Source organism: Panulirus ornatus, chromosome 62, assembly GCF_036320965.1.
Source record: "Panulirus ornatus isolate Po-2019 chromosome 62, ASM3632096v1, whole genome shotgun sequence".
NCBI classification, from domain to species: domain Eukaryota; kingdom Metazoa; phylum Arthropoda; class Malacostraca; order Decapoda; family Palinuridae; genus Panulirus; species Panulirus ornatus.
The window spans coordinates 14612247-14638982 of NC_092285.1; the positions used below are offsets into that span (position 1 = coordinate 14612247).

General features: G+C 42.3%; 1 protein-coding gene across 10 annotated transcripts in view; it reads right to left on the reverse strand.

Moving 5' to 3' along the window:
- The window catches only part of LOC139745672 (alpha-N-acetylgalactosaminidase-like), a 98309-nt gene that overhangs the window by 9921 nt on the left and 61652 nt on the right, over nt 1-26736 (reverse strand). For 6 of the 10 annotated variants that reach the window (XM_071656064.1, XM_071656062.1, XM_071656066.1 and 3 more), the window contains 2 exons: nt 19007-19101; nt 7166-7327 (listed from right to left, as the gene is read on the reverse strand). In XM_071656064.1, coding sequence (XP_071512165.1) covers nt 7166-7327; nt 19007-19101 — 257 coding nt within the window. Of the gene's footprint in view, nt 1-7165; nt 7328-12190; nt 12286-19006; nt 19102-26736 lie in introns of all 10 variants that reach the window. The other 4 variants (XM_071656071.1, XM_071656070.1, XM_071656072.1 and 1 more) reach the window with 2 other exon arrangements.

Genomic DNA, 26736 nt, shown 5'->3' on the forward strand with positions numbered 1-26736 from the left:
GCCCACGCCTCGCAACCATACAACATTGTTGGAACCACTATTCCTTCAAACATACCCATTTTTGCTTTCCGAGATAATGTTCTCGACTTCCACACATTCTTCAAGGCTCCCAGGATTTTCGCCCCCTCCCCCACCCTATGATCCACTTCTGCTTCCATGGTTCCATCCGCTGCCAGATCCACTCCCAGATATCTAAAATGCTTTACTTCCTCCAGTTTTTCTCCATTCGTGTCATAGAAGGCGACTAAAAGGGGAGGGAGCGGGGGGCTGGAAATCCTCCCCTCTCTTTTTTTTATCTTTTTTCCAAAAAAAAAAAAAGAAGGAACAGAGAAGGGGGCCACGTGAGAATATTCCCTCAAAGGCCCAGTCCTCTGTTCTTAACGCTACCTCACTAATGCGGGAAATGGTGGATAGTATGAAAGAAAGAAAGAAAGATATATTATTCATTTATTTATTCTGCTTTGTCCGTCTCCCGCGTTTGCGAGGTAGCGCAAGGAAACAGACGAAAGAAATGGCCCAACCCACCCCCATACACATGTATATACATACACGTCCACACACGCAAATATACATACCTATACATCTCAATGTATACATATATATACACACACAGACACATACATATATACCCATGCACACAATTCACACTGTCTGCCTTTATTCATTCCCATCGCCACCTCGCCACACATGGAATACCATCCCCCTCCCCCCTCATGTGTGCGTGGTAGCGCTAGGAAAAGACAACAAAGGCCCCATTCGTTCACACTCCATCTCTAGCTGTCATGCAATAATGCCCGAAACCACAGCTCCCTTTCCACATCCAGGCCCCACAGAACTTTCCATGGTTTACCCCAGATGCTTCACATGCCCTAATTCAATCCACCGACAGCACGTCAACCCTAGTATACCACATCGTTCCAATTCACTCTATTCCTTGCACTTCTTTCACCCTCCTGCATGTTCAGGCCCCGATCACTCAAAATCTTTTCATTCCATCTTTCCACCTCCAATTTGGTCTCCCACTTCTCCTCGTTCCCTCCACCTCTGACACATATCCTCTTGGTCAATCTTTCCTCACTCATTCTCTCCATGTGGCCAAACCATTTCAAAACACCCTCTTCTGCTCTCTCAACCACACTCTTTTTATTTCCACACATCTCTCTTACCCTTACATTACTTACCCGATCAAACCACCTCACACCACATACTGTCCTCAAACATCTCATTTCCAGCACATCCACCCTCCTGCGCACAACTCTATCCATATATATATATATTATTTATTTATTTCTTGCACACCACCTCGACCAAAACACCCTATATCTGCCACTCTATCATCAAACGCATTCAACAAACCTTCAAAATACTCACTCCATCTCCTTCTCACATCACCACTACTTGTTATCACCTCCCCATTTGCACCCTTCACTGAAGTTCCCATTTGCTCCCTTGTCTTACGCACTTTATTTACCTCCTTCCACAACATCTTTTTATTCTCCCTAAAATTTAATGATACTCTCTCACCCCAACTCTCATTTGCCCTCTTTTTAACCTCTTGTACCTTTCTCTTGACCTCCTGTCTCTTTCTTTTATACATCTCCCACTCAATTGCATTTTTTCCCTGCAAAAATCGTCCAAATGACTCTCTCTTCTCTTTCACTAATAATCTTACTTCTTCATCCCACCACTCACTACCCTTTCTAATCAACCCACCTCCCACTCTTCTCATGCCACAAGCATCTTTTGCGCAATCCATCACTGATTCCCTAAATTCATCCCATTCCTCCCCCACTCCCCTTACTTCCATTGTTCTCACCTTTTTCCATTCTGCACTCAGTCTCTCCTGGTACTCCCTCACACAAGTCTCCTTCCCAAGCTCACTCACTCTCACCACCCTCTTCACCCCAACATTCACTCTTCTTTTCCGACAACCCATACAAATCTTCACCTTAGCCTCCACAAGATAATGATCAGACATCCCTCCAGTTGCACCTCTCAGCACATTAACATCCAAAAGTCTCTCTCGCACGCCTGTCAATTAACACGTAATCCAATAACGCTCTCTGGCCATCTCTCCTACTCACATACGTATACTTATGTATATCTCGCTTTTTAAACCAGGTATTCCCAATCACCAGTCCTTTTTCAGCACATAAATCTACAAGCTCTTCACCATTTCCATTTACAACACTGAACACCCCATGTATACCAATTATTCCCTCAACTGTCACATTACTCACCTTTGCATTCAAATCACCCATCACTATAACCCGGTCTCGTGCATCAAAACCACTAACACACTCATTCAGCTGCTCCCAAAACATTTGCCTCTCATGATCTTTCTTCTCATGCCCAGGTGCATATGCACCAATAATCACCCATCTCTCTCCATCAACTTTCAGTTTTACCCATATTAATCGAGAATTTACTTTCTTACATTCTATCACATACTCCCACAACTCCTGTTTCAGGAGTAGTGCTACTCCTTCCCTTGCTCTTGTCCTCTCACTAACCCCTGACTTTACTACCAAGACATTCCCAAACCACTCTTCCCCTTTACCCTTGAGCTTCATTTCACTCAGAGCCAAAACATCCAGGTTCCTTTCCTCAAACATACTACCTATCTCTCCTTTTTTCACATCTTGGTTACATCCACACACATTTAGACACCCCAGTCTGAGCCTTCGAGGAGGATGAGCACTCACCGCGTGACTCCTTCTTCTTTTTCCCATTTTTAGAAAGTTAAAAATACAAGGAGGGGAGGATTTCTGGCCCCCCGCTCCCATTAGGGAAAATGATTTGGTAAACAGAGAAGAGGTAGTAAAAGCTTTGCAGAAGATAAAAGCTGGCAAGGCAGCAGGTTTGGATGGTATTGCAGTGGAATTTATTAAAAAAGGGGGTGACTGTATTGTTGACTGGTTGGTAAGGTTATTTAATGTATGTATGACTCATGGTGAGGTGCCTGAGGATTGGCGGAATGTGTGCATAGTGCCATTGTACAAAGGCAAAGGGGATAAGAGTGAGTGCTCAAATTACAGAGGTATAAGTTTGTTGAGTATTCCTGGTAAATTATATGGGAGGGTATTGATTGAGAGGGTGAAGGCATGTACAGAGCATCAGATTGGGGAAGAGCAGTGTGGTTTCAGAAGTGGTAGAAGATGTGTGGATCAGGTGTTTGCTTTGAAGAATGTATGTGAGAAATACTTAGAAAAGCAAATGGATTTGTATGTAGCATTTATGGATCTGGAGAAGGCATATGATAGAGTTGATAGAGATGCTCTGTGGAAGGTATTAAGAATATATGGTGTGGGAGGCAAGTTGTTAGAAGCAGCGAAAAGTTTTTATCGAGGATGTAAGGCATGTGTACGTGTGGGAAGAGAGGAAAATGATTGGTTCTCAGTGAATGTAGGTTTGCGGCAGGGGTGTGTGATGTCTCCATGGTTGTTTAATTTCTTTATGGATGGGGTTGTTAGGGAGGTGAATGCAAGAGTTTTGGAAAGAGGGGCAAGTATGAAGTCTGTTGTGGATGAGAGAGCTTGGGAAGTGAGTCAGTTGTTGTTCGCTGATGATACAGCGCTGGTGGCTGATTCATGTGAGAAACTGCAGAAGCTGGTGACTGAGTTTGGTAAAGTGTGTGAAAGAAGAAAGTTAAGAGTAAATGTGAATAAGAGCAAGGTTATTAGGTACACTAGGGTTGAGGGTCAAGTCAATTGGGAGGTAAGTTTGAATGGAGAAAAACTGGAGGAAGTAAAGTATTTTAGGTATCTGGGAGTGGATCTGGCAGCGGATGGAACCATGGAAGCGGAAGTGAATCATAGGGTGGGGGAGGGGGCGAAAACCCTGGGAGCCTTGAGGAATGTGTGGAAGTCGAGAACATTATCTACGAAAGCAAAAATGGGTATGTTTGAAGGAATAGTGGTTCCAACAATGTTGTATGGTAGCGAGGCGTGGGCTATGGATAGAGTTGTGCGCAGGAGGGTGGATGTGCTGGAAATGAGATGCTTGAGGACAATGTGTGGTGTGAGGTGGTTTGATCGAGTAAGTAATGTAAGGGTAAGAGAGATGTGTGGAAATAAAAAGAGCGTGGTTGAGAGAGCAGAAGAGGGTGTTTTGAAATGGTTTGGGCACATGGAGAGAATGAGTGAGGAAAGATTGACCAAGAGGATATATGTGTCGGAGGTGGAGGGAATGAGAAGTGGGAGACCAAATTGGAGGTGGAAAGATGGAGTGAAAAAGATTTTGAGTGATCGGGGCCTGAACATGCAGGAGGGTGAAAGGCGGGCAAGGAATAGAGTGAATTGGATCGATGTGGTATACCGGGGTTGACGTGCTGTCAGTGGACTGAATCAGGGCATGTGAAGCGTCTGGGGTAAACCATGGAAAGTTGTGTGGGGCCTGGATGTGGAAAGGGAGCTGTGGTTTCGGGCATTATTGCGTGACAGCTGGAGACTGAGTGTGAATGAATGGGGCCTTTGTTGTCCTTTCCTAGTGCTACCTCGCACACATGAGGGGGAAGGGGGATGGTATTCCATGTGTGGCGAGGCAGCGATGGGAATGAATAGGGGCAGACAGTACGAATTGTGTGCATGGGTATATATGTATGTGTCTGTGTGTGTATATATATGTGTACAATGAGATGTATAGGTATGTATATTTGCGTGTGTGGGCGTGTGTGTGTACATTGTGTATGGGGGTGGGTTGTGCCATTTCTTTCGTCTGTTTCCTTGCGCTACCTCGCAAACGCGGGAGACAGCGACAAAGCAAAAAAGCAAAATAAATATTATCTATTTCATATTTTATTATACTTTGTTGCTGTCTCCCGCGTTAAAGAAAATCTTTTTCACTTCATCCTTCCGCCTCCAATTTGATCTGCTTCTTGTTCCCTCTACCTCTGACACATATATCCTCTTTGTCAATCTTTCCTCACTCATTCACTCCATGTGACCAAACCATTTCAACATAGCCTCTTCTGCTCTCTCAACAACACTCTTTTTATTACCACACATCTCACTTACCCTTTCATTACTCACTCGATCAAACCACCTGACACCACATATTGTCCTCAAACATTTCATTTCCAACACATCCACCCTCCTGCACACAACCCTATCTATAGCCCATGCCTGGCAACCATATAACATTGTTGGAACCACTATTACCTCAAACATACCCATTTTTGCTTTCCGAGGTAATGTTCTCTCCTTCCATACATTCTTCATCACTCCCATAATCTTTGCCCCCTCCCCCACCTTGTGACACTTCCACTTCCATGGTTCCTTTCGTTGCTAAGTCCACTCCCACATATCTAAAACACTTAACTTCCTCCAATTTTTCTCCACTGAATATTACAACCCAATTAACCTGTCCCTCAACCCTAATGAAGCTAATAACCATGCTCTTATTTGTAGAGGTTTTCAAAAATGAAGAGAGAATGTTGGGAGAAGAGAGTGGTGAGAGCAAGTGAGCTTGGAGAGGAGACTTGTGTGAGGAAGTACCAGGAAACATTTCATTTCCAACACATCCACCCTTCTCTGTGCAACCGTATCTATAGCCCATGCCTTGCAACCATATAACTTTGGAACTACTTTTCCTTCAAATATACCCATTTTTGCTCTCTGCAATAATGTTCTCTCCTTCCACACATTCTTCATCACTCCCAGAACCTTTGACCCCTCCCCAACTCTGTCACTCACTTCCGCTTCCATGGTTCCATCTGCTGCTAAGTCCACCCCCAGATATCTAAAACACTTCACTTCCTCCAGTTTTTCTCTAGTCAAATTTACATCCCAATTAACTTATCCCTTAACCCTACTGAACCTAATAACCTTGCTCTTATTTGCATTTACTCTCAACTTTCTCCTTTCATACACTTTTCCAAACTCAGTCACCGACCTCTGCAGTTTCTCACCTGAATCAGCCACCAGAGCTGTATCATCAGCGAACAACAACTGACTCACTTCCCAAGCCCTCCCATCCACAACAGACAGCATACTTGCCCCTCTCTCCAAAACTCTTGCATTTACCTCCCTAACCATCCCATCCAAACAAATCAAACAACCATGGGGACATCACACACCCCTGCCTCAAACCGACATTCACTGGGAACCAATCACTTTCCTCTCTTCCTACTCATACACATGCCTTACATTCTTGGTAAAAACTTTTCACTGCTTCAAGCAACTTACCTCCCACACCATATACTCTTAAGGTCTTCCCCCAAACCATCTCTATCAACCCAATCATATGCCTTCTCCAGATCCATAAATGCTACATACAAATCCATCTGTTTTCCTAAGTATTTCTCACATACATTCTTCAAAGGAAACACCTGATCCACACATCCTCTTCATACATGGTAGCTATTGCCCACATGAGCAAAGTAGCAGCAAGATTAAACAGATGGCTAAGCCTTAGGGATAAAAGATTCTCAGTTGGTTCTATCCTCTGCTCCTTTTGGAAACTAATACAGAAGAAGATTTCCAGCCCCCCTGCTCTTGCCCTTCTAAGTTGCCTTCTACAACTCACAGGAGATACTTTATTAGATACTTTACCTATACAGAAGAAGATTTCCAGCCCCCCTGCTCTTGCCCTTCTAAGTTGCCTTCTACAACTCACAGGAGATACTTTATTAGATACTTTACCTAAACATGTAATAAGTGCTTTGCTAAATACCTCCCACTCCTGGGCCATTCCTTTTTTTTCATTCAACTTCAACTTATGCCAATTTTCACTAAAGCAATCTTGGTAACTCTGCAAATAAATATATTTTCCAAGCTTATTCACTTTCACCAACTTTTTTCCAACCATGTCATTTCCTCTTTCCATAAATTCCCTAATTTTCACACTAACTTCTACCAAGGAATATTACACATGCCACCAGCTGCCTGTCTCAGCTCTTTCACATCTGACAGCCCTTCCTCTGCATACCTGTCCATTAATACATGATCCATTAGTGTCCACTATCTCCCAGTTCCACTCATCCACATATTTTTTGTACAGTAGTGAAAGAGTTAAAAGGTACAAATGTTATCAATATGAAATGCTGAGAACATACGTCAGTACACCACTGAACCATATTAAAAAAATGCATATATATATATATATATATATACACACACACACACACATATATATACATATATATATATATATATTGTATATATACCATATCAGGGTCATTCCAGTGTCCAGGCCCAGCATTGGGGACTATTTCATCCTGGTTATCACCATAATAATCAATGATCCGCTGCACAGATTCCCAGGAGTCTTGGATGTCATCAAAGTTTCTCCAAAGGTTGCAAGTATTGATGATAGAAGTGTAATTTGGCTGAAATTAGCACAAAACATAGATTAAGGTTTGCAAATACAAAAGGTTGAGACATTTTCTTTTTTTCATACTAATTCACCATTTTCAATGCTAGCAGATAAAGAAACGGTGTCCATTTGCTCACATTCTCTCTAGCTGTCATGTATGATGCACACCATATTAGGTGTGTTATGTAGGTGACGCGTCTGTTCTGTGAAAGGTATTTACCAACTTGACCTAAGGTTAACAAGCTAGGTTAGGTAGAACTCCACCAGCTGGGGTTACATCACCTCAGATCATCTTATTGTGACCTCTATGAGTGTGCCCCTGTATATACTGAATGATGTACCAAACTCCTATTACTTTCTCTGAAGATTTATGAAGATTTCATAAATTTTCTTTCTTTGCTCCCATGGTTTCTAGTGTATATCTTATACACAAACTGTGTTTTTGTCAACAAAATCTCTAACCAACCAATCAGACTCCTGAATCACCATCTCCAGCAGCTGGCCTCACCATTCATCACATTCTGCTTGTCAGTACTACACAAAAGGATCACCTGGGGAACACAATACGAACTGTCGTCTGACAACTTGCCCATCCTCATAACAGTGCACCTGGTCCATCTGACCCACACAGCCACCAAAAAAGATTTACATAAACTACAGGAAAATAGACTGGCCAACCTTCATTCTTCCACTTCTGAAAAAACACTGCTTCTCCCCAATGTGACACTCTGTACATACCTTCAACCTCTCAGTCAATACCCTCCCATACAATTTCCCAGGAATACTCGACAAAATTATGCCTCTGTAGTTTGGACACTCACCTTTATCCCCTTTGCCTTTGTACAGTGACACTATGCATACATTCTTCCAATCCTCAGGCACTTCACCATGATCCATACATGCAATGAATATCTTTAAGAACCAATCAGCAAGACAGTCCCCCCTTTCTTAATAAATTCTACAGCAATAACATCCAAACCAGCTACCTAGCCAGATTTCATCTTCCACAAAGACTTCACTACCTCTTCTCTCTCAACTAAACCACTCTCCCTGACCCTCTTACTTCACATACCACCCCAACCAAAACACCCTACATCTGCCATTCTATCATCAAACACATTCAACAAACCTTCAAAATACTCACTCCATCACTACCTGTCATTACTTCCCCTGTTGCCCCTATCATTGATGTTCCCATTTGTTCTCTTGTCTTACGCATGCTATTCACCTACTTACAAAACATTTTTTTATTCTTCTGAAAATTTAAAGATACTCGCTCATCCCAACTCTCATTTGCCATCCCTTTCAGCCCTTGCACCTTCCTCATGACCTCCTGCTACCTTCTTTTATACATCTCCCAGTCTTTTGCACTCCTTCTTTGTAAGTATTGTCCAAATGGATCTCTTTTCTCTTTCACAAACAACTTTACTTCTTCATCCCACCACTCACTACCCTTTCTGATCTGCCTTCCTCCCACCTTTCTCATGCCACATGCATCTTTTGCACATGCCATCACTGCTTCCCTAAATACATTCCATTCCTCACCCATTCCCCTCATGTCATTTACTCTCACCCTCTGCCATTCTACACTAAATCTCTCCTGGTACTTCCTCACAGAAGTGTCCTTTCCAAGCTCACTTACTCTCACCAATCTCTTCTCCCCAACATTATATCTTCATTTTTGAAAACCTCTACAAATCTTCACCCTCACCTCCACGAGATAGTGGTCAGACACTCCCCCAGCTGCCCCTCTCAGTACAATAACATCCAAAAGTCTCTATTTTACATGCCTATCAATTCACACGTAATCCAATAATGCCCTTTGACCATCTCTCCCACTCACATACTTATGTATATCTCTCTTTTTAAACTAGGTATTCCTAATCACGTCTTTTTCAGCACACAAACCCACAAGCTCTTTACCATTTCCCTTCACAACACTGAATACCCCATGTACACCAATTATTTACTTATTCATTTATTATATTTTGTCGCTGTCTCCTGCATTAGCGAGGTAGTGCAAGGAAACAGATGAAAGAATGGCCCAACCCACCCACATACACATGTATATACATACACATCCACACATGCACATACAAATACCTATACATTTCAATGTATACATGTATATACATACACAGATATATACATATATACACATGTACATAATTCATACTGTCTGCCTTTATTCATTCATGTCGCCACCCCGCCACACCTGAAATGACAACCCCCTTCCCCCGCATGCACGTGAGGTAGCCATAGGAAAAGACAAGAAAGGCCACATTCGTTCACACTCAGTCTCTAACTGTCATGTATAATGCACTGAAACCACAGCTCCCCTTCCACATCCAGGCCCCACAGAACTTTCCATGGTTTACCCCAGACACTTCACATGCCCTGGTTCAATCCACTGACAGCATGTCAACTCCGGTATACCACATCATTCCAATTCACTCTATTCCTTGCACACCTTTCACCCTCCTGCATGTTCAGGCTCCGACTGCTCAAAATCTTTTTCACTCCATCTTTCCACCTCCAATTTGGTCTCCCACTTCTCCTCGTTCCCTTCACCTCTGACACATATATCATCTTTGTCAATCTTTCCTCACTCATTCTCTCCATGTGACCAAACCATTTCAAAACACCCTCTTCTGCTCTCTCAACCACACTCTTTTTGTTACTACACATCTCTCTTACCCTTCCATTACTTACTCGATCAAACTACCTCACACCACATATTGTCCTTAAACATCTCATTTCCAACACATCTACCCTCCTCCGCACAACTCTATCTATAGCCCACGCCTTGCAACCATATAACATTGTTGGAACCACTATTCCTTCAAACATAACCATTTTTGCTTTCCGAAATAATATTCTCGCCTTTCACACATTTTTCAGCGCTCCCAGAACTTTCGCCCCTTCCCCCCATGTGTGAAAGAAGAAAGCTGAGAGTAAATGTGAATAAGAGCAAGGTGATTAGGTACAGTAGGGTTAAGGGACAAGTAAATTGGAAGGTAAGTTTAAATGGAGAAAAACTGGAGGAAGTGAAGTGTCTTAGATATCTGGGAGTGGATTTAGCACCGGATGGAATCATGGAAGCGGAAGTGAGTAACAGGGTGGGGGAAGGGGACGAAGGTTCCGGGAGTGTTGAAGAACGTGTGGAAGACGAGAACGTTAGCTTGGAGAGCAAAAATGGGTATGTTTGAAGGAATAGTGGTTCTAACAATATTATATGGTTGTGAGGCATGGGCTATAGATAGGGTTGTGCGGAGGAGGGTGGATGTGTTATAAATGAAATGTCTGAGGACAATATGTTGTGTGAGGTGGTCTGATCAAGTAAGTAATGAAAGGGTAATAAAAATGTGTGAGGTGGTCTGATCGAGTAAGTAATGAAGGGGTAATAAAAAGATAGCATCAAGAAGAGATGACTGAGCCTCAGATGGAAAAATCCTCACTTGGCCTGCATCTCTTCGTTTTTTTGAGGAAGTAAAACAGGAGGGGAGGGTTTTCTGCCTCCCACTCCCACCCACTTTAGTTGTCTCCTATGACACGCAGGGAATACAAGGGAAGTATTCTTTGTCCCCTACACATCTACACATCCACTAACACAATTGAAACCTTTCTCCCATACAACCAACAATCGACAAACTCATACTTACACAGACATTCTGCTGAACCTCATGTACCTCAACATGATCAATGCACATACTGGAAATCCTAACTAACCAAGCAACAACAGTCACCCCCTCTTTTGAGAAATTTATCTGCAATACCACCCACTCCAACCCCCTTTTAACATTTCATCTTACGCCAGGCTTTCACTACCTCTTCTGTTTTCACCAAACCACTCACATGACTCACTTTACATACCTTCTGAATCAAACATCCCACATTTCCCATCGTATCATCAAGCAAATTTACCACTGAAAACCGCAACCAGTACCATGTCATCAACAAAGAGTAAATGACTTATCTCCCAAGAACCCCCATCTAAAACTGACTGCAGACCTAACCCCTCCTCAAAACCCTCAATTTCACCTCCCTTACCATGCCATCCAAAACAGATTGAACCATCATTGTGACATCAGACACCTTGTCTCTGCTTGTTACCAACTTGTTAGAAGGGTATTTTCTAGCACTGCCATTCACCACTGCTGCTACCCATTGGCTTAAACACATCTTAGCTTGTAGACTGCATTCATAAAAGGCACCAACTTGCTCTTTATGCGATAAGAGTTTGTACCTAAGTGAAAAGAAGAGGTAGCAACACAGTTTGCCACAAGGTATATGACAGATGAGAATATATTATCATAGCACTGAAACTTTGAACAAACTACTTATCTTTCCATTTCAGATTAACATAACTAACCTACACCAGCCCATGGTCAACCTAGCATAAATCTGATTGATAAGAAAATCTTTAGTCCTTTGGAAATATAAAGAAATAAGTAATATAACTACCTAACTTGCATACAGTTTACTCTTTTATGTCTTTCCAAATAATTCTATTTATCTGTACTCGTTTGTCTTAGTTTTAATGTCAAAGTAGCATCCTCAACCTACAACATTTATACACCAGGTCATATATGCTGTGAAGTAGTTTTGTGTGAGGGTTTCAAACATTTTGATCACACAGTGATTGAAAAATACCACATATCCAAAACTAATCAACAAAGATTGTCTGTTGACATTAGAAAAGGATAACAATGTCTTAATTTGGAATCAAAATATGATTAAGCACCCTACATCAAATACCAATTTTCTCTAATTAAAGGAATTTATAGAAAATTAAAACACTAAATGAATTCACTTTCAAATTAACAAAATGATACATCCAACCACATTCATTATTCTCTTGGTCAGCCCTTCTTACCTGTATGTGTGAGAGGATCTGGTAGAAGGGCCATGAACATGAGTACACCATTGGTCGCCCAGTCTTGTTCAGATAATATCCAAATTCAGGGTATCCTGTACAACAAATCTTGGATGTCACGTAACCTAAATTATTTTCACCATTATGAAGCTCAAAATTGCTTATGACTTTATTTTACTAAGGAACACATCAAGTATACTTAAGTTTTTCTTTCTTCATACTTGTTCAAAGTTTTCTGTTTAAATCCAGTACTGCCAGGAACATACAAAAAAAAAAAAAAATTACCTCATTCACACATCTATTCTCTGGATGTCATGTGGTATCACAAGTGTTAGAGGATGTGTGGATCAGGTGTTTGCTTTGAAGAATGTATGAGAGAAATAATTAGAAAAACAGATGGATGTGTATGTAGCATTTATGAATCTGGAGAAGGCATATGATAGGATTGACCAAGATGCTTTGTGGAAGGTTTTAAGAGTATATGGTGTAGGAGGTAAGATGCTCGAAGCAGTGAAAAGTTTTTACTAAGAATGTATGTGTATTAGTAGGAAGAGAGGAAAGTGACTGGCTCCCAGTGAATGTTGGTTTGTAGCAGGGGTGTGTGATGTCTCCATGGCTGTTTAATTTGTTTATGGATGGGGTGGTTGGGGAGGAGAATGCAAAAGTTTTGGAGAGAGGGGCAAGTATGCAGTCTGTTGTGGATGACAGGGCTTGGGAAGTGTCAGTTGCTGTTCGCTGATGATACAGTGTGGTGGCTGATTCGGGTAAGAAACTGCAGTGGTTGGTAACTGAGTTTGGTAAAGTGTGTGAAAGAAGAAGTTGAAAGTAAATGTGAATAAGAGCAAGGTTATTAAGTTCAGAAGGATTGAGGGACAATTTAATTGGGAGGTAAGTTTAAATGGAGAAAAATTGGAGGAAGTGAGGTGTTTTAGATATCTGGGAGTGGACTTAGCAGAGGATGGAAGCATGAAAGCAGAAGTGAGTCACAGCGTGGGGAAGGAGGTGTAGGTTCAGGGAGTGTTGAAGAATGTGTGAAAGGTTAGAATGTTATCTCGGAGCAAAATTGGGAGTGGTTCCAACAATGCTATATAATTGCGAGGCATGGGCTATAGATAGGGCTGTGCAGAGGAGGGTGGATGTGTTGGAAATGAAATGTTTGAGGACAATATATGGTGTGATGTGGTTTGATCAAGTAAGTAATGAAAGGGTTAGAGATGTGTGGTAATAAAAAGAGTGTGGTTCAGAGAGCAGAAGGGGATGTGTTGAAATGGTTTGGACACATTGAGAGAATGAGAGAGGAAAGATTGACAAAGAGGATATATGTGTCAGAGGTGGAGGGAACAGGGAGAAATGGGAAACTAAATTGGAGGTGGAAGGATGGAGTAAAAAGGATTTTGAGCAATCGGGGCCTGAACATACAGGAGGGTGAAAGGCATGCAAGGAATAGAGTGAATTGGAACAATGTGGTATACCAGGGTCAACATGATGTCAATGGATTGAAGCAAGGCATGTGAAGTGTCAGGGGTAAATCATGGAAAGTTTTGTGGGGCCTGGATGTGGAAAGGGAGCTGTGGTTTTGGTGCATTACACATGACAGCTACAGACTGAGTGTGAGTGAATGTAGCCTTTGTTGTCCTTTCCTAGAGCTAACTTGCTCGCATGCGGGGCAGGGGGATGCCATTTTATGTGTGGCAAGGTGGCAGAGGGATTGGCTGAAGGCAGCTAGTATGAATATGTATATGTGTATGTATATGTATGTATACGTTGAAATGTACAGGTATGTATATGTGATGTGTGTGTGTGTGTGTGTGTGTGTGTGTGTGTGTGTGTGTGTGTGTGTGTGTGCGTGGTCATATATGTACATACATGTATATGTGGGTGGGTTGGGCCATTCTTTCATCTGTTTCCTTGCGCTACCTCGCTAATGTGGGAGACAGCGACTAAGTATAATAAATAAAATAAATATTTATATTCATTATACTTAGTCGCTGTCTCCTGCATTAGCGAAGTATCACAAGGAAACAGACGAAAGAATAGCCCATCCCACCCATATACACATACATATACATAAACGCTCACACATGCGCATATACATACCTATACATAGAAAGGGTAGTGAGTGGTGGGATGAAGAAGTAAGAGTATTAGTGAAAGAGAAGAGAGAGGCATTTGGACGATTTTTGCAGGGAAAAAATGCAATTGAGTGGGAGAAGTATAAAAGAAAGAGACAGGAGGTCAAGAGAAAGGTGCAAGAGGTGAAAAAAAGGGCAAATGAGAGTTGGGGTGAGAGACTATCAGTAAATTTTAGGGAGAATAAAAAGATGTTCTGGAAGGAGGTAAATAGGGTGCGTAAGACAAGGGAGCAAATGGGAACTTCAGTGAAGGGCGTAAATGGGGAGGTGATAACAAGTAGCGGTGATGTGAGAAGGAGATGGAATGAGTATTTTGAAGGTTTGTTGAATGTGTCTGATGACAGAGTGGCAGATATAGGGTGTTTTGGTCGAGGTGGTGTGCAAAGTGAGAGGGTTAGGGAAAATGATTTGGTAAACAAAGAAGAGGTAGTAAAAGCTTTGCGGAAGATGAAAGCCGGCAAGGCAGCAGGTTTGGATGGTATTGCAGTGGAATTTATTAAGAAAGGGGGTGACTGTATTGTTGACTGGTTGGTAAGGTTATTTAATGTATGTATGACTCATGGTGAGGTGCCTGAGGATTGGCGGAATGCGTGCATAGTGCCATTGTACAAAGGCAAAGGGGATAAGAGTGAGTGCTCAAATTACAGAGGTATAAGTTTGTTGAGTATTCTTGGTAAATTATATGGGAGGGTATTGATTGAGAGGGTGAAGGCATGTACAGAGCATCAGATTGGGGAAGAGCAGTGCGGTTTCAGAAGTGGTAGAGGATGTGTGGATCAGGTGTTTGCTTTGAAGAATGTATGTGAGAAATACTTAGAAAAGCAAATGGATTTGTATGTAGCATTTATGGATCTGGAGAAGGCATATGATAGAGTTGATAGAGATGCTCTGTGGAAGGTATTAAGAATATATGGTGTGGGAGGCAAGTTGTTAGAAGCAGTGAAAAGTTTTTATCGAGGATGTAAGGCATGTGTACGTGTAGGAAGAGAGGAAAGTGATTGGTTCTCAGTGAATGTAGGTTTGCGGCAGGGGTGTGTGATGTCTCCATGGTTGTTTAATTTGTTTATGGATGGGGTTGTAAAGGAGGTAAATGCAAGAGTCCTGGAAAGAGGGGCAAGTATGAAGTCTGTTGGGGATGAGAGAGCTTGGGAAGTGAGTCAATTGTTGTTCGCTGATGATACAGCGCTGGTGGCTGATTCATGTGAGAAACTGCAGAAGCTGGTGACTGAGTTTGGTAAAGTGTGTGGAAGAAGAAAGTTGAGAGTAAATGTGAATAAGAGCAAGGTTATTAGGTACAGTAGGGGTGAGGGTCAAGTCAATTGGGAGGTGAGTTTGAATGGAGAAAAACTGGAGGAAGTGAAGTGTTTTAGATATCTGGGAGTGGATCTGTCAGCGGATGGAACCATGGAAGCGGAAGTGGATCATAGGGTGGGGGAGGGGGCGAAAATTTTGGGAGCCTTGAAAAATGTGTGGAAGTCGAGAACATTATCTCGGAAAGCAAAAATGGGTATGTTTGAGGGAATAGTGGTTCCAACAATGCTGTATGGTTGCGAGGCGTGGGCTATGGATAGAGATGTGCGCAGGAGGATGGATGTGCTGGAAATGAGATGTTTGAGGACAATGTGTGGTGTGAGGTGGTTTGATCGAGTAAGTAACGTAAGGGTAAGAGAGATGTGTGGAAATAAAAAGAGCGTGGTCGAGAGAGCAGAAGAGGGTGTTTTGAAATGGTTTGGGCACATGGAGAGAATGAGTGAGGAGAGATTGACCAAGAGGATATATGTGTCGGAGGTGGAGGGAACGAGGAGAAGAGGGAGACCAAATTGGAGGTGGAAAGATGGAGTGAAAAAGATTTTGTGTGATCGGGGCCTGAACATGCAGGAGGGTGAAAGGAGGGCAAGAAATAGAGTGAATTGGAGTCATGTGGTATACAGGGGTTGACGTGCTGTCAGTGGATTGAAGCAAGGCATGTGAAGCGTCTGGGGTAAACCATGGAAAGCTGTGTAGGTATGTATATTTGCGTGTCTGGACGTGTGTATGTACATGTGTATGGGGGGGGGGGTTGGGCCATTTCTTTCGTCTGTTTCCTTGCGCTACCTCGCAAACGCGGGAGACAGCGACAAAGTATAAAAAAAAAAAAAAAAAAAACATTTCAACGTATACATACATATACATACCCAGACAAATACATATATTCATACTTGCTGCCTTCATCCATTCCCGTTGCCACCCTGTCACACATGAAACAACACCCCCCTCCCCCCCTACGTGCGTTAGGTAGCGCTACAAAAAGACAACAAAGTCCACATTCTTTCACACTCAGTCTCTAGCTGTCATGTGTAAAATGCACCGAAACCACTGCTCCCTTTCCACATCTGGGCCCATCAAAACTTTCCATGGTTTACCCCAGACGCTTCGCATGCCCTGGTTCAATCCATTGACAACACGTCGACCCTGGTATACCATATCGTTCAAATTCACTCTACTCCTTGCACAACTTTCACCCTAATGTATGTTCAAGCCCCGATCGCTCAAAATCTTTTTCACTCCATCCTTCCACCTCCAATTTGGTCTCCCGATTCTCCTTGTTCCCTTTACCTCTGACACATATGTCCTTTCTGTCAATCTTTCCTCACTCATTCTCTTCATGTGACCAAACAATTTCAATACACCCTCTCCAGATCTCTCAACCACACACTTTTTATTACCACATATCTCTCTTATCCTTTCATTACTTTCTTGATCAAACCACCTCACACAACATAATGTCCTCAAACATTTCATTTCCAACACATTCACCCTCATCCACACAACCTTATCTATAGCCCATGCCTTGCAACCATATAACCATATAACACTGTAGCACCTATGGATCTGGAGAGGGAATATGATAGGGTGGATAGAGATGCTTTGTGGAAGGTTTTAAGAGTATATGGTGTGGAAGGTAAGCTGCTAGAAGCAGAGAAGTTTTTTACCAAGGATGTAAGGCATGTGTACAAGCAGGAGGAGAGGATAGTGATTGGTTCCTAGTCAGGGTTGGTTTGTGGCAAGGATGTGTGATGTCCCCATGGTTGTTCAATTTGTTTATGGATGGGGTGGTTAGGGAGATAAATGCAAGAATCTTGGAGAGAGGGGCTAGTCTGCAGACTGTTGGGGATGAGAGGGCCTGGGAATATGATACAGCTCTAGAGCTAATTCGTGTGAGAAATTGCAGAGTCTGGTGAATGAGTTTGGAAAAGTGTGTGAAAGGAGAAAGTTGAGAGTAAATGTGAGTACAAGCAAGGTTAGGTTCAGAAGGGTAGAGGGAAAAGTTAATTGGGATGTAAGTTTGAATGGAGAAAAATTGGAGGAAGTGAAAAGTGTTAGATATTTGGGAGTGGACTTAGCAGCAGATAGTACCATGGAAGCGGAAGTGAGTCACAAGGTGGGGGAGGGGGCGAAGGTATTTGGCGCTATGAAGAATGTGCCGAAGGAAAGAATGTTATCTCGGAGAGCAAAAAAAGGTATGTTTGAAGGAATAGGAGTTCCACCAATATCAAATTGTTGTGAGGCATGAGCTATATATAGGGTTGTATGGAGGAAGGTGGATGTGTTGGAAATCAAATGTTTGAGGACAATATGTGGTGTGAAGTGGTTTGATCAAGTAAGTAACGAAAGGTTAAGAGAGATGTGTGGTAATAAAAAGTATATGGATGAGAGAGCAGAAAAGGGAGTGTTGAAATGGTTTTGAAATAGAGAGAATGAGTGAGGAAAGATTGACAAAGAGGATAAATGTGTCAAAAGTGGAGGGAACAAGGAGAAGTGGGAGACCACACTGGAGAAGGAAGGATGGAGTGAAAAAGATTATGAACAATCAGGCCCTGAACATACAGGAGGGTGAGAAGTGAGCAAGGAATGGAGTGAATTGGAATGATGCGGTATACTGGGGTTGACATGCTGTCAATGAATTGAACCAGGGCATATGAAGCATCTGGCGTAAACCATGGAAAGGTCTGTGGGGACTGAATGTGGATAGAGAGCTGTGGTTTTCATGCATTACACATGACAGCTACAGACTGAGTATGAACAAATGTGGCCTTTTTGTCTGTTTTCGTGGGCACTACCTCGGTGAAGCAGGGGACAGCAATGCTGTTTTCCTGTGGTGCGGGGTAGCAGCAGGAATAGATGAAGGCAAGCAAGTATGAATATGTACATGTGTATGTATGTAATGTCTGTGTATGTATATGTTGTTATGTATATGTTTGCATATGTGCATAGGTAGGAGCCTCTGCAAACACTGCATTAGACTTGTCCTCTCCCAGTGGCCTTTTAAGGATAAGGCACTAAGGGCTAAGAATCGGCACTGGAGTTCTTTAGCTGTGGGGACTCTGTTGCCATGGTCACTCCTTTGAGGGAGTTCCAATTGGAGTAGGCATCTTAGGTATAGATAGATAGATTGACTAAGGGGGTATATATGTCAGAAGAGAAGGGAACAATGAAAGGGGGAGAGCAGGAAGGAACCAGAAGGATGGAGAGAAAGATGCTTTGAAGAATCTGTCAAAGGCCTACTAACTCGAGAATCACTTACTTTAATTAAATTAACTACATTCTATATACGTTTATGTTACTATACACTGTGCGCCATGACTTAAGAGACGACCAGCCAATACAATGCATTGAAACATAGAAGCTACCATCACTATCTCACCGTTATCCCGGAATATGTCTGGTAGACTGGCCATGAGCAGGAGTATACCATGGGCCGTAGCGTCTGGTTGAGGTAAAAACCAAATAGAGGGTAGCCTGGAGAAGGATGGGATGAAAACAATGGGAATTAAGGGTAAAACAAATGCACATCAGAAAAACAATAACTGATGCAAAAAGATGACAACAGCACATGAAAAGAACTAATGACATGAAATACATGGGGGACAGGAAAATTACACAGCACAGTCACAAGTGTTACTGCTACATCTTAATTACAGGAACATATGGGGAGGTAATAACAAGTAGTGGTGAAGTGAGAGGGAGATGAAGTGATTATTTGGAAGGTTTGTTGAACGTGTTTGATGATAGAGTGGCAGATATAGGGTGTTTTGGTTGAGGTGGTGTGCGAAGTGAGAGGGTCAGGGAGAATGATTTGGTAAACAGAGAAGAGGTAATGAAAGCTTTCTAGAAGATGAAAGCTGGCAAGTAAGTAAGTTTGGATGGTATTGCTGCAGAATTCATAAAAAAGGGGGTGACTGTAATGTTCAATGATTGGCGATGATATTCAATGTATGGTTCATGCATGCATAGTGCTATTGTACAAAGGCAAAGGGGATAAAGGTGAGTGTTCAAATTACAGAGGTATAAGTTTGTTGAGTATTCCTAGGAAATTATATGGGAAGGTATTGACTTAGAGGGTGAGGGCATGTACAGAGCATCAGATTGGGAAAGAGCAGTGTGGTTTCAGAAGTGGTAGAGGATGTGTGGATCAGGTGTTTGCTTTGAAGAATGTATGAGAGAAATACTTAGAAAAGCAAATGGATTTGTATGTAGCATTTATGGATCTGGAGAAGGCATATATTGGAGTTGATAGAGATGCTCTGTGGAAGGTATTAAGAGTACATGGTGTGGGAGGTAAGTTGCAAGAAGCAGTGAAAAGTTTTTATCGAGGATGTAAGGCATGTGTATGAGTAGGAAGAGAGGAAAGTGATTGGTTCCCAATGAATGTCAGTTTGCGGTAAGGATGCATGATGTCTCAATGGTTGTTTAATTTGTTTATGGATTGGGTTGTTAGGGAGGTGAATGCAAGGGTTTTGAAGAGAGGGGCAAGTATGTAGTCTGTTGTAGATGAGAGGGATTGGAAAGTCAGTTGTTGTTCACTGGTAATACAGCTCTTGTGGCTGATTCAGGTGAGAAACTGCAGAAGCTAGTGACTGAGTTTGGTAAAGTGTGTGAAAGTTGGTAAAGTGTGTGAAAGAAGAAAGCTGAGAGTAAATGTGAATAAGAGCAAGGTCATTAGGTTCAGTAGGATTGAGGGACAAGTAAATTAGGAGGTGAGTTTAAATGGAGAAAAACTGGAGGAAGTGAAGTGTTTTAGATATCTGGTAGTGGAATTGGCAGCGGATGGAACATGGAAGCTGAAGTGTCACAGGGTGAGGGAGGGGGCGAAGGTTCTGGGAGCGCTGAAGAATTTGTGAAAGGCCAGAACGTTATCTTAAAGCAAAATTGGGTATGTTTGAAGGAATAGTGATTCCAACAATGTTATATGGTTATGAGGCATGGGCTATTGATAGGGTTGTGCAGAGTAGGGTGGATGTGTTGGAAATGAGATGTTTGAGGACAATATGTGGTGTGAGGTGGTTTGACGAGTAAGTAATGAAAGGATGAGAGAGATGTAAAGTAATAAAAAGAGTGTGGTTGAGAGAGCAGAAGAGGGTGTATTGAAATAGTTTGGTCACATGGAGAGAATGAGTGAGGAAAGATTGACAAAGAGGATATATGTGTCAGAGGTGGAGGGAACAAGGAGAAGTGGGAGACTAAATTGGAGGTGGGAGGATGGAGTGAAAAAAGATTTTGAGTGATCGGGGCCTGAACATGCAGGAGGGTGAAAGGCAGGCAAGGAATAGAGTGAATTGGATCGATGTGGTATACCAGGGTTGACGTGCTGTCAGTGGATTGAATCAGGGCATGTGAAGCGTCTAGGGTAAACCATGGAAAGTTGTGTGGGGCCTGGATGTGGAAAGGGAGCTGTGGTTTCGGGCATTATTGCACGACAGCTAGAGACTGAGTGTGAACGAATGGAGCCTTTGTTGTCTTTTCCTAGCACTACCTCGCACACATGAGGGGGGAGGGGGATGGTATTCCATGTGTGGCGAGGTGGCGATGGGAATGAATAAAGGCAGACAGTGTGAATTGTGTGCATGGGTATATATGTATGTGTCTGTGTGTGTATATATATGTGTACATTGAGATGTATAGGTATGTATATTTGCATGTGTGGACGTGTATGTATATACATGTGTATGGGGGTGGGTTGGGCCATTTCTTCCGTCTGTTTCCTTGCGCTACCTCGCAGACACAGGAGACAGCGACAAAGCAAAATAAAATAAATAATAATATATATATATATATATATATATATATATATATATATATATATATATATATATATATATATATAATATATATTATGTTTGATGATAGAGTGGCAGATATAGGGTGTTTTGGTCGAGGGGGTGTGCAAAGTGAGAGGGTTAGGGAAAATGATTTGGTAAAAAGAGAAGAGGTAGTAAAAGCTTTGCGGAAGATGAAAGCCGGCAAGGCAGCAGGTTTGGATGGTATTGCAATGGAATTTATTAAAAAAGGGGGTGACTGTATTATTGACTGGTTGGTAAGGTTATTTAATGTATGTATGACTCATGGTGAGGTGCCTGAGGATTGGCGGAATGTGTGCATAGTGCCATTGTACAAAGGCAAAGGGGATAAGAGTGAGTGCTCAAATTACAGAGGTATAAGTTTGTTGAGTATTCCTGGGAAATTATATGGGAGGGTATTGATTGAGAGGGTGAAGGCATGTACAGAGCATCAGATTGGGGAAGAGCAGTGTGGTTTCAGAAGTGGTAGAGGATGTGTGGATCAGGTGTTTGCTTTGAAGAATGTATGTGAGAAATACTTAGAAAAGCAAATGGATCTGTATGTAGCATTTATGGATCTGGAGAAGGCATATGATAGAGTTGATAGAGATGCTCTGTGGAAGGTATTAAGAATATATGGTGTGGGTGGCAAGTTGTTAGAAGCAGTGAAAAGTTTTTATCGAGGATGTAAGGCATGTGTACGTGTAGGAAGAGAGGAAAGTGATTGGTTCTCAGTGAATGTAGGTTTGCGGCAGGGGTGTGTGATTTCTCCATGGTTGTTTAATTTGTTTATGGATGGAGTTGTTAGGGAGGTGAATGCATGAGTTTTGGAAAGAGGGGCAAGTATGAAGTCTGTTGGGGATGAGAGAGCTAGGGAAGTGAGTCAGTTGTTGTTCGCTGATGATACAGCGCTGGTGGCTGATTCATGTGAGAAACCGCAGAAGCTGGTGACTGAGTTTGGTAAAGTGTGTGAAAGAAGAAAGTTAAGAGTAAATGTGAATAAGAGCAAGGTTATTAGGTACAGTAGGGTTGAGGGTCAAGTCAATTGGGAGGTAAGTTTGAATGGATCAAAACTAGAGGAAGTAAAGTGTTTTAGATATCTGGGAGTGGATCTGGCAGCGGATGGAACCATGGAAGCGGAAGTGGATCACAGGGTGGGGGAGGGGGCGAAAATCCTGGGAGCCTTGAAGAATGTGTGGAAGTCGAGAACATTATCTCGGAAAGCAAAAATGGGTATGTTTGAAGGAATAGTGGTTCCAACAATGTTGTATGGCTGCGAGGCGTGGGCTATGGATAGAGTTGTGCGCAGGAGGATGGATGTGCTGGAAATGAGATGTTTGAGGACAATGTGTGGTGTGAGGTGGTTTGATCGAGTAAGTAACGTAAGGGTAAGAGAGATGTGTGGAAATAAAAAGAGCGTGGTTGAGAGAGCAGAAGAGAGTGTTTTGAAATGGTTTGGGCACATCATCAAGCACATTCAACAAACCTTCAAAATGCTCACTCCATCTCCTTCTCACATCACCACTACTTGTTATCACCTCCCCATTTGCGCCCTTCACTGAAGTTCCCATTTGCTCCCTTGTCTTACGCACTTTATTTACCTCCTTCCACAACATCTTTTTATTCTCCCTAAAATTTAATGATACTCTCTCACCCCAACTCTCATTTGCCCTTTTTTTCACCTCTTGCACCTTTCTCTTGACCTCCTGTCTCTTTCTTTTATACATCTCCCACTCAATTGCATTTTTTCCATGCAAAATCGTCCAAATACCTCTCTCTTCTCTTTCACTAATACTCTTACTTCTTCATCCCACCACTCACTACCCTTTCTAATCAACCCACCTCCCATTCTTCTCATGCCACAAGCATCTTTTGCGCAATCCATCACTGATTCCCTAAATACATCCCATTCCTCCCCCACTCCCCTTACTTCCATTGTTCTCACCTTTTTCCATTCTGTACTTAGTCTCTCCTGGTACTTCCTCACACAAGTCTCCTTCCCAAGCTCACTTACTCTCACCACCCTCTTCACCCCAACATTCACTCTTCTTTTCTGAAAACCCATACAAATCTTCACCTTAGCTTCCACAAGATAATGATCAGACATCCCTCCAGTTGCACCTCTCAGCACATTAACATCCAAAAGTCTCTCTTTCGCGTGTCTATCAATTAACACGTAATCCAATAACGCTCTCTTGCCATCTCTCCTACTTACATAAGTATACTTATGTATATCTCGCTTTTTAAACCAGGTATTCCCAATCATCAGTCCTTTTTCAGCACATAAATCTACAAGCTCTTCACCATTTCCATTTACAACACTGAACACCCCATGTATACCAATTATTCCCTCAACTGCCACATTACTCACTTTTGCATTCAAATCACCCATCACTATAACCCGTCTCGTGCATCAAAACCACTAACACACTCATTCAGCTGCTCCCAAAACACTTGCCTCTCATGATCTTTCTTCTCATGCCCAGGTGCATATGCACCAATAATCACCCATCTCTCTCCATCAACTTTCAGTTTTACCCATATTAATCGAGAATTTACTTTCTTACATTCTATCACATACTCCCACAACTCCTGTTTCAGGAGTACTGCTACTCCTTCCCTTGCTCTTGTCCTCTCACTAACCTCTGACTTTACTCCCAAGACATTCCCAAACCACTCTTCCCCTTTACCCTTGAGCTTCGTTTCACTCAGAGCCAAAACATCCAGGTTCCTTTCCTCAAACATACTACCTATCTCTCCTTTTTTCACATCTTCGTTACATCCACACACATTTAGGCACCCCAATCTGAGCCTTCGAGGAGGATGACCACTCCCCGCGTGACTCCTTCTTCTGTTTCCCATTTTAGAAAGTTAAAAAAATACAAGGAGGGGAGGATTCCTGGCCCCCCCGCTCCCGTCCCCTCTAGTCGCTTTCTACGACACGCGAGGAATGCGTGGGAAGTATTCTTTCACCCCTATCCCCAGGGATAATATATATATATATACATATACACATACACACACACATACACACACACACATACACACACACATACACACACACACATACATATACATACATATGAAAAATGTAAGAAACAATTTAGAAAACTGAAACTTCTAGCTTCTATAAATATATATATATATATATATATATATATATATATATATATATATATATATATATATATATATATATACATATATATATATATATATATATATATATATATATATATATATATATATATATATATATATATATGTATGTATGTATAGATGTATAAATGAAAGAGACAGGAGGTCAAGAGAAAGGTGCAAGAGGTGAAAAAGAGGGCAAATGAGAGTTGGGGTGAGAGAGTATCATTAAATTTTAGGGAGAATAAAAAGATGTTCTGGAAGGAGGTAAATAAAGTGCGTAAGACAAGGGAGCAAATGGGAACTTCAGTGAAGGGCGCAAATGGGGAGGTGATCACAAGTAGTGGTGATGTGAGAAGGAGATGGAGTAAGTATTTTGAAGGTTTATTGAATGTGTTTGATGATAGAGTGGCAGATATAGGGTGTTTTGGTCGAGGTGGTGTGCAAAGTGAGAGGGTTAGGGAAAATGATTTGGTAAACAGAGAAGAGGTAGTAAAAGCTTTGTGGAAGATGAAAGCTGGCAAGGCAGCAGGTTTGGATGGTATTGCAATGGAATTTATTAAAAAAGGGGGTGACTGTATTACTGACTGGTTGGTAAGGTTATTTAATGTATGTATGACTCATGGTGAGGTGCCTGAGGATTGGCGGAATGCATGCATAGTGCCATTGTACAAAGGCAAAGGGGATAAGAGTGAGTGCTCAAATTACAGAGGTATAAGTTTGTTGAGTATTCCTGGTAAATTATATGGGAGGGTATCGATTGAGAGGGTGAAGGCATGTACAGAGCATCAGATTGGGGAAGAGCAGTGTGGTTTCAGAAGTGGTAGAGGATGTGTGGATCAGGTGTTTGCTTTGAAGAATGTATGTGAGAAATACTTAGAAAAGCAAATGGATCTGTATGTAGCATTTATGGATCTGGAGAAGGCATATGATAGAGTTGATAGAGATGCTCTGTGGAAGGTATTAAGAATATATGGTGTGGATGGCAAGTTGTTAGAAGCAGTGAAAAGTTTTTATCGAGGATGTAAGGCACGTGTACGTGTAGGAAGAGAGGAAAGTGATTGGTTCTCAGTGAATGTAGGTTTGCAGCAGGGGTGTGTGATGTCTCCATGGTTGTTTAATTTGTTTATGGATGGGGTTGTTAGGGAGGTAAATGCAAGAGTTTTGGAAAGAGGGGCAAGTATGAAGTCTGTTGGGGATGAGAGAGCTTGGGAAGTGAGTCAGTTGTTGTTCGCTGATGATACAGCGCTGGTGGCTGATTCATGTGAGAAACTGCAGAAGCTGGTGACTGAGTTTGGTAAAGTGTGTGAAAGAAGAAAGTTAAGAGTAAATGTGAATAAGAGCAAGGTTATTAGGTACACTAGGGTTGAGGGTCAAGTCAATTGGGAGGTAAGTTTGAATGGAGAAAAACTGGAGGAAGTAAAGTGTTTTAGATATCTGGGAGTGGATCTGGCAGCGGATGGAACCATGGAAGCGGAAGTGGATCACAGGGTGGGGAGGGGGCGAAAATCCTGGGAGCCTTGAAGAATGTGTGGAAGTCGAGAACATTATCTCGGAAAGCAAAAATGGCTATGTTTGAAGGAATAGTGGTTTCAACAATGTTGTATGGTTGCGAGGCGTGGGCTATGGATAGAGTTGTGCGCAGGAGGATGGATATGCTGGAAATGAGATGTTTGAGGACAATGTGTGGTGTGAGGTGGTTTGATCGAGGAAGTAACGTAAGGGTGAGAGAGATGTGTGGAAATAAAAAGAGCGTGGTTGAGAGAGCAGAAGAGGGTGTTTTGAAATGGTTTGGGCACATGGAGAGAATGAGTGAGGAAAGATTGACCAAGAGGATATATGTGTCGGAGGTGGAGGGAACGAGGAGAAGTGGGAGACCAAATTGGAGGTGGAAAGATGGAGTGAAAAAGATTTTGTGTGATCGGGGCCTGAACATGCAGGAGGGTGAAAGGAGGGCAAGGAATAGAGTGAATTGGATCGATGTGGTATACCGGGGTTGACGTGCTGTCAGTGGATTGAATCAGGGCATGTGAAGCGTCTGGGGTAAACCATGGAAAGCTGTGTAGGTATGTATATTTGCGTGTGTGGACGTATGTATATACATGTGTATGGGGGTGGGTTGGGCCATTTCTTTCGTCTGTTTCATTGTGCTACCTCGCAAACGTGGGAGACAGCGGCA